An 11,884-nucleotide genomic window follows, 5' to 3' on the forward strand; every position below is an offset into this window, starting at 1 on the left:
ACACGGAGGAGACGGCGCTGATGACAACGAGCTGGCTTTAGCTGCCTTAAGCAGGGCTTCTAGCAGCAGCCAGATGCTTGTAACAACACTCATAGTTCCTGGCCCTATGTTGCTGCTTCCTGCTTGTCTTGACCCTTGATCCCATGCATGGCAACCCGATCCTATGGATCTCACTTTGGATGATGACTCTGCCTCTAGGTAAGTACACGTCAAAAGACTCTTCTGGTTGGCTGGCCTCCTATGCCACTGAGCTCTGCATGTTGATGCTCAGCAATGAGACTAAGACAGTAAGCAGGGTATGAAGGTAACATCCATCCCCTCTTGATTCTCACCTGGCAGCAGGTGTCCAGAAGTACACTGCCTTAGGTTGCCGACCCCTGGTTTATACTGTAGATATAAGTATTCACCTGCATAGTTCTCTACTGCTGCTGTAACTGAGAACCAATGCAAGGCTATGAGTAAGTAAATTATATTTTTAAATTTACTTCCCAGTCTTTCTTAAGCTGGGTAAGAAAAGAAGGAGCCAGCTTGCTTTGCAGCTGGACTTGTTCAAAAGAAGACTTTACAGCCTAATTCCTGCGCTTCAATTTTCTGCTAAGGATGGGACTTGAAACTATGTTTAGCCTGGAGATGGATGCCTGGAGATATAAATTGCAATTAATATATCCTCTCCTACCTATTAAAACTCATTCCGCAGAGCAGATAGTGTGGTCCCATCATGTCTTCACCCATAAGGAAAGAAACCAACCTGGTGATGTAATGAGGGAGCTGCAGCCCAAGAAAGGAAAGGAGGTGGTAAGGGAACACCGTGCTACATTAAATGAATTCATATCTCCAGAGCCTGATGAGCTGCACCCAAGGGAGCTTGTGGGTGTAATCTCAGAGCCCTTGTCTATAATATTTGAGAATTCTTGGAGAACAGGTAAAGTTCCTGCAGACAGAGATGGGCAGATTTTGTCCCCATCTTCAAGGGGGGGGGGGTGAGCATGGGTTTCTCAAAAACAAGTCTTGACAGATGAATCTCCTTTCTATTTTTGATCGAGTTACAAATTTGGTGGATCAGGAGAATGTTGTGAATGTAGTGTATCTTGATTTCAGGAAGGCTTTTGGCAAAGTTCCCGGTGATACTTTTGCAGACAAGCTGGTTAAAAGTGGGCTGGACAATGTAACTGTAAGGTAGATTTGCAGCTGGTTGACTGACCAAACAACAAAGAGTACTCATTAATGGTTCCTCGTAGTCCTGGAGAAAACTGACAAGTGGGGTGCTGCAGGGTTCTGTCTTGGGCCCATTGTTGTTCAATGTCTTTATAAACAACTTGGACAAAGGGATTGAGGGGATGCTCATCAACTTTGCAGATGACACCAAACTGGGAGGGGTAGCTAATGCCACAGAAGACAGAACTGGGATTCAAAATGACATAAACAGACTGGAGAACAGAATGAAAGTCAAGAGGGACAAATGTAAGGTTCTGCACCTAGGCAGGAAGAACCAGCTGCACAAATATAAGATGGGGAATATCTGGCTTACCAGTAGTACATGTGAAAAAATCTTGGGGTCTTAGTAGACCACATGAGTCAACGGTGTGATGCAGCAGCAAAAAAGAGCTAATGCTATTATGGGCTGCAGCATCAACAGAAGTATAGTGTCAAGGGAAGTAATAGTACCATTCTATTCTGCCCTAATCAGACCACACCTGGAATACTGTGTCCAATTCTGGGCACCACAGTTTAAGAAGGATATTGACAAGCTGGAACCTGTGCAGAGGAGGATGACCAAGATGATCAAGGGTCTGGAAACCAAGCCTTATGAGGAATGGTTGAGGGAGCTGGGTATGCTTAGTGTGGAAAAGAGAATCCCAAGAGGAGATATTTCAAGGGCTGTAATATGGAAGAGAGAGCAAGTTTGTTTTCTCCTGCTCCAGAGGGTAGGAACCAAATTAATGGATTCAAGTTTCAAAAGGGAGATTGCGACTAAACATCAGGAAGAACTTTCTGACAGTAAGAGCTGTTTGAAAGTGGAACAGTCTCCCTTGGGAGGTTGTGGACTCTCCTTCTTTCGAGGTTTTTAAGTAGAAGTTGGATAGCCAACTGTCATGGATGCTTTAGCTACTAAGATTCCTGCATCGCAGGGGGTTGGACTAGATGGCCTTCAGGGTTCCAGCCAACTCTAAAATTTTATGATTCTATGAATACTTAGGGTGAAATGAATGGAAGTTTTGCCTTGGAACCCTCCTCAACCTACTTAAGCCTCTGCATGCTCAAACTCATTTAACCAGCGGAACCTGGAGGAATCCAAATGGTTGTGTGGGACACGAAAGAACAAGGTTTTCGCTTGAGGTGGGTGCAGAAGGATTGCCTCGCCGCTTTTCTTTCCTTGCCAACCCACCAGCCCCGCCTACATCAAAGAACACGGCAGTGCCCTCTTCCTCCCCTACTCTTTGGCAGCAAACGTGACTCGCCAGAGGAATGAGCTATTTTTCTCAATGGGCATGTTTACTCGGAAGGAAGTCCCACTGGAGAAGTGGGAGCAGGGCTCAGACTTCCGTGTAAAAGTAATAGGGTTGGGTTAAAGATGCGTTCTCTGCAGGTCCCCGACAGGCTGGTCTCATTAACTGAGTCACAGACTCCTAGAATGGTAGAGTTCGATGGGATCCTGAGGGTCATCCAGTCCAACCCCCTGAAATGCAGGAATCTCAACGATGGCAGCCATGACAGGTGGCCATCTGACCTCTGCCGTTCCGCTGTTTTTCCGATCGACCCACAAACGTGACCAGAACAAGTGAGATTCAGAGGAGAGAAAGAGAGGATCCCTGGACCGTTTTCTACGCGGATCCGTTGCGGTGGGGGTTGTGGCTGTAGTCTCGAGAATCGAGTGCACCGGTGAGATCGTGGAGCTGGCGGTGGCTGGCTTCCCCAGAGCAGATGGCTTAGCCCTCCACCCCCACCCCCATGTCTCTCTCTCACACACACTGGCCAGCCTCCTCCTCCCTCCATCCCAGTTCCCTTCAGGTTCGTTCCAAGTTTCAGCTTCATGCTGTTATTTTGTTCTCCTGGAACGAGACTAGTTTGGCTTCCCAGAGAGAGGACAAAAAGCAAATCCCTTCAACAGGCATAGCAGGGCACCAGGGGGGCCGATTGCAGAGGGAGGGAGGGAGGGAGGGAGGGAAGGACGGGGGGGGGTCAAAAGTATAACCCCTCCCCGCGCTTCGAGCCGGCTATTGTGTTACCTTGCGCCCACCCTCGCCCCGGTCAAAGAGTTATGGCAGTGATGGGCGATGAATGGAGCCGCACAAGAACGGCTCCATGTGGCGCCCCCTCATTATATTCAATTTAGCCGACAATCCAGGCGGGGCGGGGCGGGGCGGGGGGGGGCGGGTTCATTCTCCCTCTCCCTCCCTCTCTTCTTTTGCCCTTTTCGCTTGTCATCGGGAAATAATACAGACATTGGTGGCTCCGACGCGCAGGACCGCCAAGCTATTCTCTGGCGAGCCGCTAACGAGGGCTTCACGGAGCCATTGATAAGTGTCATCTTGGAAAGCTCCCCTATTTAGTCGAAATCCGATTTGGAGCTCAGCCCCAGTTTCCCTCCCCCTAGTTTCGCAGCCCTACTGGCCAGAAGCTTAAGATTTGGATCGCACGCTCTGCCGTCCCCGTGACCCCCATCCCGCCGTCTGCTTACTGCACAAAATCACCATTCTAGGGCGAGCTCGTGGGAAGGGCAACGCAGGTTTCTCTCTTACAAGATGCTTATTTCTCTTGTTTTGTTCCGGGGGGTTCTGCGTGGGAAGGAGAATCGGGCGCATAGGTGAGCTCCTTGGCCATAGAGGCAGTCCTGTCCCCCCAAAGATCACCCTGGGCTGAAAGCCCAGCCCTGCCAGACATCAAACGGGGACGAGACTTCTTCGCCTGCGCGCGGCGGCCGAAGGGATGCGCATTTGTAAGGGGCTGCATCGGACTTGTCTTAAGACACCTGTTTCTGCCCCGCCTTAGGAGGAGACTCTGGGAGCCCTTCAGTTCGGCTCTTGCCCAAAGTCATGATCCCGCTCACCGCCCCCCCAGGGAAATAAAATAGAGCCGAAGGACACAAGGGCAAGGCTCCCTCGAGCGCCTTTTTTCTCAGTCCCGGCACATATAATATATGTGCATGTTGCGATGTGAGATGTTCGGGGAGGCGTCTGGGGAGGTAAGGGAGCCCACCATTGGCTGATCCGCTACGCAAATTTGCATACCCGAGTCTATTAAAGACCCTTCGGAGGGGCCGCGCCGGCTTAGAAGCGGGATAGAGCGAGACAGCTGCAGGGCGGCGCGCAGCGAGCAGGTATCCTAGCGGCAGCGATTTCTTCGCGCTTCCAGTGGCTTGGAAACGGAGCTGTGCCGCGCATGGAGCCAGTCTAGACAGCACCCATGCCAAGCTAGGGAAGAACTCGCCGAGTAGCCGCTGACCTGTTGGCCCCTCGTTCTCGCCCCCTCGCACCCAGTGGCCCCTTCTCTCTGATCGACGAGCGAGGCAGTGCCAGAGCCATGAATGTGCGCAAGAACGGGCGCTGCCCAGGCAACCTTTGCCACCCTGTGGGTCTGCTTTGCCTAGGCTGGCTGCTCTCCTCTGCCCTTGGCAAGACGATCCGATACCACATCTATGAGGAAGACCCTCCCGGCACAGTGATCGGCACTTTGGCCGACGAGCTGCCCCTGAAGGGCTCGGGAGGAGGCGGCGGAGAGCGCAGTTTCCGCCTGGTGAAGGCGCCGGGCAACAGCTCGCTGGTGCAGGTGCGCGAGCGGGACGGGCAGCTGAGCCTGGGCGCAGAACGGCTGGACCGCGAGGCGCTGTGCGGGCAGGCGGAGGAGCCATGCGTGCTGGCCTTCGACGTGGTGAGTCTGGGCTGGCCGCGCAGCGGCAGCGGTGGGGGCTCGCCTCCTTCGCCGTACCGCCTGGTGCACGTGGAGCTAGAGGTGAGGGACATCAACGACCACGCGCCCCGCTTCCCGCAGCCGCTCATCGCCCTGGAGGTGTCAGAAAGCGCAGCGCCGGGCACCCGCCTGCCGCTCGACCTGGCTCACGACTTGGACGTGGGCTCCAACGGCATCCAGAGCTTCGCCGTCTCGCCCAACAGCCACTTCGGCCTAGAGGCACAGAGCCGCGCCGACGGGCTCAAGTGCGCCGAGCTGGTGCTGCTGACGGAGCTGGACCGCGAGGCGCAGGCCGCCTACCGTCTGGAGCTAGTGGCCAAGGACGGCGGCAGCCCGGCGCGCTCGGGCACGGCCACAGTCAGCGTGCGAGTGCTGGACGCCAATGACAACGCGCCCGCCTTCCCACACGGCGCGCTGCTGACCGTCGAGCTGCCCGAGGACGCGCCATCTGGCGCGCTGCTCCTCGACCTGGACGCCTCGGACCCGGATGAGGGCGCCAACGGGCAGCTGCTCTACGCCTGGGGCAGCCAGGTGCCCGCCGAGGCGCGAAACCTCTTCGCTCTCGACCCGCTCTCGGGGCGCCTCAGCCTTCGCGCTGCAGTCGACTACGAGCTCCAGCGTACCTACGAGCTGGACGTGCAGGCCAGCGACCGCGGGGCCAGCCCGCTGGCGGCCAGCTGCAAGGTGGTGGTGCGCCTCCTCGACGTCAACGACAACGCGCCGGCCGTGACCATCAGCGCCCTCAGCGCTGGCGTTGGCGGGGAGGGCACGGGGTCCGAGCCGGGGCCGCTCGTCGAGGGGGGCGCTTCCCCCGAGGGCGCCGCTGCCGCCTGGACAGTGGCCTACGTGAGCGAGGCGGCGCCGGCCGAGAGCCTGGTGGCGCTGGTCAGCACCTCGGACAGCGACGCGGGAGCCAACGGCCAGGTGCGCTGCGCCCTGCTGGCCGCGCCGCACGAGCCCTTCGCCCTGCAGCGCGCCTACGACGCCAGCTACGTGGTGCTCACCACGGGCGCCCTGGACCGCGAGCGCGTGGCCGAGTACAACCTCACGGTTGTGGCCGAGGACCTGGGCTCGCCGCCGGCCAAGACCGTGCACCGTCTCACCGTGCGCTTGGCCGACGAGAACGACAATGCGCCGCGCTTCGTCAAGGCGCGCTATGAGGTGGCCGTGCTGGAGAACAACCCGCCTGGCGCCTATCTCGCCACCGTCCTCGCCGCCGACCCGGACCAAGGAGCCAACGGCAAGGTCACCTATCGCCTGATGGACAGCCAGGTAATGGGCGCCTCCATTTCCACCTATGTTTCGGTGGATCCGGCGACGGGGGCCATCTACGCACTGCGCACTTTCAACTACGAAATCCTCAAGCAGCTGGAGCTGACTGTCCAAGCCACGGATGGCGGCTCCCCTCAGCTCTCCAGCGCAGCCTTGGTGAAGGTGCGGGTAGTAGACCAGAACGACAATGCGCCTGTCATTACTCACCCAGCACTCACCAACGGATCCCTTGAGATCGGGGTGTCCAGAAAAGCTGCCCAAGACTCGGTGGTGGCACACATCAAAGCCAGAGATGCCGATGAGGGAGTCAACGCTGAGCTAAGCTTTTCCTTCCTAGAAGATCCGCAGCAACAGCAGCCACCAGCCCTGGACCTCTTTGCCATCAACAAGAAAACAGGAGAAGTTGTGCTCACCGGGAGCTTCTCAGAAGAACAGCTGGACCAAGTCTACCAACTGCTCCTCACCGTGGCCGACAATGGACGGCCTCCCCTCTCCACTACGGTCCCTATCAGTTTCCAGGTGACTGTTGCGTTGCTCCCCTCTAGCAGCCAGGATTCTAAGGCCAAGCCCAACACTGGGGAAGGGAAAGCGGTGCAGTGGGATATACCCTTGATTGTCATCATCGTCCTTGCTGGGAGCTGCACTTTGCTGCTGGTGGCCATCATCACTATTGCCACCACTTGCAACAGGCGCAAGAAGGAGAAGAAGGGAGTCCTGGAGGAGCCGCTGGACAGCTCTCACCTGGAGAAGGGGCAGCAGGAAGGCAAGGATGGGGGCCTGATCTCCAGCCCTGGCGCCCGAGGCAATGGCTTCGAAGTGCATTCCTTCCCCAGCAAATCTTCCTTTGCTAGCCCGGAGCCCTCCCCAGCCAGCGACGACATCCCGGCTTTAGAAAACATCAGAGAGACCGCCAGTCTCTATGATAGCCAGAGCAGACTCCGGGGGACGAATGCAGAGGTAGCATTTCCCATGGTCTTCATTGCCTCCCCCCCCCACCCCCGGGAGAATGGGAAAGGCACCTTGCTTCTTGCACCTTAGCTTATTCTTGAATGTTTTGCGATTTTTACATCCAGTTCCCAAAGTAATTAAGCAGGGATGTTTGCATTTAAAGTTATTTACAGCCAGTCTACACATCAGTTAAACCAGGCATCCCCAATCTTGGCCCTCCAGATGTTTTGGACTACAATTCCCATCATCCCTGACCACTGGTCCTGTTAGCTAGGGATCATGGGAGTTGTAGGCCAAAACATCTGGAGGGCCGCAGGTTGGGGGTGCCTGAGTTAAACAAAAGTACTTGAATTGTAACCCAGCTTGAGTCCAGGTGCAGTGGTGGAGCGAAGGTGGGGTGTAGGGGGCGGAGCGCCCGGGTGCCACCCTGGAGCCTTTGGAGGAGGGGTGACACTCGCCCCCCCCCACGCGCCCAAGCCGAGCCCCGCTGCCCAGCGGCAAAATGCTTCACTAGGTGTGGAGGTGGCTGGCTTGTTAGCTTGCTCCGCCGGCACGCAAGTTGCTTATTCCTTCCTTCTGGGTGGCAGCCGGAAGAAAGAAGAAGGAATGCAGGCGGCGGCGGAGCAAGCAAGCCAGTCGCCGGGCTGAGGTGAAGCTTTTTGCGGTGAGCACAGCTTTGCCCTCTTCAACCGCCTCCCTCCCTCCCGATCTTTCAAGTTCCCCCGCTCCTCCTATCGCCTTCCGCGGGTTGCATGGGCGCCTGGTTGGGCCGAGCTCGTGTTTTGCTTCTGAGTCGTCTCTTGGGTCTGGCTGCAAAAGCAGTGCTGCTACCATTGCTGAGTGCTTGTTCGCTGAGACTGAGCGAACAGGGAAGTGTGCTGGGTGAAAACATCTGGAGAGGAGACAATGAGATCTCCCTGATTCCCCCCCTTCCTTATCAGTCTCCAGATGTTTTCACCCACCCTGAGACTGCTCGATAAGAACCAGGGTACTCTATGACCTATTAACGCCTAATCCCAGTTGATTCCCCCCCCCCCAGGTTTTGGTCGCTAAAACTGACTCCTGCCCCTTCCCCTCGCCTCGCCCCGCCCTCCCCTCCCCTCCATTGTTGTGTGATCTCTGGAAGGGAACACGGAGCTTTCTCTGTGCTGCTGTTTTGATCCACAGCGATTTTTTAATGAGTGACTTTACCCCTTTGTCTTTTTCCTTTAACCCACCCCCCAGCCTTTTTTTAACCCGTAAAAAAACGTGTTTGCTTGGATGATTTTTCAAATCTAAAGTAAAACAAAACAAAATCTACCTAACTGGTAGTAAACTAACACACATGGTTTGGTGTGCTTGTGTGTTGATGTACTTTATTGCTGGATTGATGACTGGAGTATAAATAAGCAATGATGTTTTCCTGTACTTTCCAAACAACTCACTTCTTTGCATTTCAGAATACATCTTGCCACTTAATGGTTAACACTTGCTTGCAAGTAATTAAAGTAAATTATAAGCTATTTAGTCATAAAGTGTTAGTGTTCTGATATGCTGCTGCATGGAAGAGGTGTGAGTTGCTATGTCTCCTTGCTTTCAGATTCTTATAAAGTGGTTGAGAAGTAAAGGAATATATGAAGAGATGCCAACTTATGTGACCAACATCTGTGCAGACTGCACCTGTGAAACTTATATTATTATGGTTCCTAGTAATTTCACTGCTTGAATTCTCAAATTGTCAAAACCTCATAGGAAAAGACTGTGTGAATAAATTGGCCCATAAAATCTATGTGTAAGATTGGTTTAATTATCCTAACAGGAGTTATAATTTTTTTAGTGTTTGATATTTTGTTTTGAGGTGGAATGTACTGCTGTTTGTGAGACCAAAAATATTTTTTGGGGTGGGTGGGGGCCTGCTTTAAATAAGAGTTGCCTTAAAAGGCTAACATATTTAGTATGGTGTAAGCCAGTGGTGTCCAAACGTTTTTCAAAGAGGGCCAGATTTGATGAAGTGAAGGGCCGTGAGGGCTGACCAAAGGGCCGACCAAAGTTGTTAACCTTTTCTAGGGTTGAAGTTGTTGGGGGTTTTAAAGGATTTTACTCCAGGAAATAAACTGCCACAGGGACTGGATTAAACTAACTGGTGGGCTGAATTAGGCCCCCGAAATGGACTTTGGACATGCCTGGCTGAAATTTCAATTCAGTGGAGCTGAATGAATGAATGATTAAATTAATAAATAAATACCTCCCCTCCAGTAGTTTCATGCATATCTGCACTGCATTGTTTACTGTGACAGCACCTGCACTTTGGAACTCCCCGCCTATTGCAGCAAAGCACGTGCCTTTGCTAGACTCTTTTCGGGCACCTGCTAAAAGCATTCTTCTTTAGGCAAGCATACCTAGATGCTTAGGAAGTTGAAGTAATCTTAATCCTAATATTTTATCTTTTGTAGGTTTTAAAGTAGGATTGTTAATTTTTCTTGATTTTACTGCTGTGGTGTTTTTTGTTTTGTTTTTTGTTTTGGTAAACCACTTTGCAGGTTTTTTAAAATAAAGTTTATTAAATAAATAAACAATAAATATAAATAAAATAACACAAGCCAAAACACAATCCATCCTGTAGATTTAAGTATCTGTCCATAGTCACCTACTTGTTATCAGAGGACCAGAATCCACATTCCTTTGTAAGAAAATATGAAATAATGTAAAACCATTTTTGCAGGCAAAAAAAAAAAAAACCAAACCACAATGTGGGGGGGGGAGGGTGACAAGAAATTTTCCACACCAGGTACCACCTGACCTTCCTGTGCCTCTGTCCAGGTGATTCCAGTTCACAGGGATGTGGCCCAAGCCGCTAGACTGCTTTTATTAACACTGCTGTTCCTTATAACATTGTTTCTCCTTTTCTTCCTCTCTCCCCTCCCCCCCCAAAACCTTCACATGTGCCCTTCCACCTTCTTCCAGTCTTATGCCTCTACCCCTAGTTACAGCAAAGAGCCAGTCCCACCTGTGGCCGTCTGGAAGGGTCATTCTTTCAACACCATATCAGGCAGAGAAGCAGAGAAGTTCAGTGGCAAAGACAGCGGTAAAGGCGATAGTGATTTCAACGACAGTGATTCTGACATCAGTGGGGACGCTCTTAAAAAGGACCTCATCACACACATGCAGAGTGGTAAGGATGCCTTAAACTTTGGCACTTTCCCCTCGGAATGCCACAGAACTTGGAAACTGTTGTCCCAGAAGCAACGAAAGAAGCCCAGCACCAAAAGACCTGGTCACCATTCTACTGTTTTTGGAAACCCTCCTCAATTTTAATGAGTCTGGGAATAGGCTGTTAATTACATCAAGAGCTATAGATTTCAATCAATCTCAGAACTAGAGAAAATATAGCAGCCAGGGTGGCTGACAGTTTGGGGCGCATCCATATCACCCGAAGCCAAAGGACCAGGTTCTGTCTGGCTATTTCTTATCCTGCCATTTCTCCAAGCAGCTCAGAATGCTTATCCTTTGGGTGCTTCTCGGCACAACATTCTGAGTTGTGCTGGCTTGTATTGTGGCTTGTCATTTTAAGGGGAGGGTGCATGCAGAAGGCCCCAGGTCACACCCCCAGCATCTCCAGCTAGGGCTGGGAAGGAGCCCTGTTTGAAACTTCCACAGGCTGCTTAGCTAGGTGAACCAATGGTCTGACTTGGTGTATGGCAGCTTGCTATGATGCAGTTTTGATGGTAGCTGTATGAGGATCTTTTTGTCCTTCATGCTAGCTGCATGAAATGATTCTTCCCCTTCCCCTCTTTCCTCTCACTGAGAATGGCACTGATACGATGGTCTCCTAGGTGCTGCCCTAACAGTGCTCTGCTTGCTACGCATCCATGTTCTCATGTCTGTTTTCCCCCTTGCATTTCTAGGGTTGTGGGCTTGTACGGCTGAATGCAAGATCCTGGGCCACTCAGATCGATGTTGGAGCCCTTCCTGTGGCCAAGCCAATCCTTACTCATCCCCCCACCCAAAGACCCAGCTGTCCACCTTCTGCAAAAGCACCTCACTGCCCAGGGATTCCCTTCGCCGAGACAACTATTATCAGGCACAACTGCCCAAGACGGTGGGGCTGCAGAGTGTCTATGAGAAAGTCTTGCATAGGGATTATGACAGGACTATTACATTGCTATCGCCTCCTCATCAGGGGAGGCTGCCAGACCTCCAAGAGATCTCGGTACCCTCCACCAAGCACCCTCCACTCAATATTTAGGCCCTCCACCTGAGACCAGTCAGAAGGTTTAACTGCTAATGTGTACTTCTCTTGAGCCGTGTAAGAAGCTGGTGTCAGGCCACAGAACTTGAATTTCCAGAACCACATATTTGCTGGAGATGTTTATCTCTCTGTGTTATCTGCAGGCTGGCTGAAGAGGATGTGCAAAGCATGTGCAAAGTGTCTTTCTCACTGCTTTGTGATCACAGCCAGCCCCGACAAGCTTCCAAGTTTATAGGAGAAGTCTTTGTATTTTAGCACCTCTTTAAACACACACACACACACACACACACACACACACACACACACACCCCTACCTGTTCCATTCCTTGCATCTTACCCCCAAAGTATGTACCTACATAAATGCACACTGTTTGATTTCCCCCAAGAGTTCTTAAATTATTGACTCGGTTCAGTGAAGTATGTAGGAATAAGCAAAATGTGCCTTAAACACTAAGATATATATTATAAATGAAGTTGTTGGGAAAGATTTCCAATTACAATGGTACTGTTTGATATTTGCAAACAAAG

General features: G+C 52.2%; 1 protein-coding gene across 1 annotated transcript; it reads left to right on the forward strand.

Moving 5' to 3' along the window:
* The first annotated feature begins 4,355 nt into the window (after positions 1-4,355).
* On the forward strand, positions 4,356-11,637 carry PCDH8 (protocadherin 8). Its single transcript, XM_033154077.1, has 3 exons — positions 4,356-7,137; positions 10,072-10,279; positions 11,013-11,637. Exons 1-3 carry the CDS (start codon positions 4,522-4,524, stop codon positions 11,351-11,353), a joined length of 3,165 nt encoding a protein of 1,054 aa, XP_033009968.1. The 5' UTR covers positions 4,356-4,521; the 3' UTR covers positions 11,354-11,637.
* The last annotated feature ends 247 nt before the right edge of the window (positions 11,638-11,884 follow it).

The sequence above is a fragment of the Lacerta agilis genome, chromosome 7 (assembly GCF_009819535.1).
Source record: "Lacerta agilis isolate rLacAgi1 chromosome 7, rLacAgi1.pri, whole genome shotgun sequence".
Lineage (NCBI taxonomy): Eukaryota > Metazoa > Chordata > Lepidosauria > Squamata > Lacertidae > Lacerta > Lacerta agilis.

Coding starts and splice junctions, on each gene's coding strand:
- PCDH8 (XM_033154077.1), top strand. CDS start 4,522: ATGAATGTGCGCAAGAACGGGCGCTGCCCAGGCAACCTTTGCCACCCT. Junction 7,138..10,071: donor TCCGGGGGACGAATGCAGAG/GTAGCATTTCCC, acceptor ACCTTCTTCCAG/TCTTATGCCTCTACCCCTAG. Junction 10,280..11,012: donor CATCACACACATGCAGAGTG/GTAAGGATGCCT, acceptor TTGCATTTCTAG/GGTTGTGGGCTTGTACGGCT.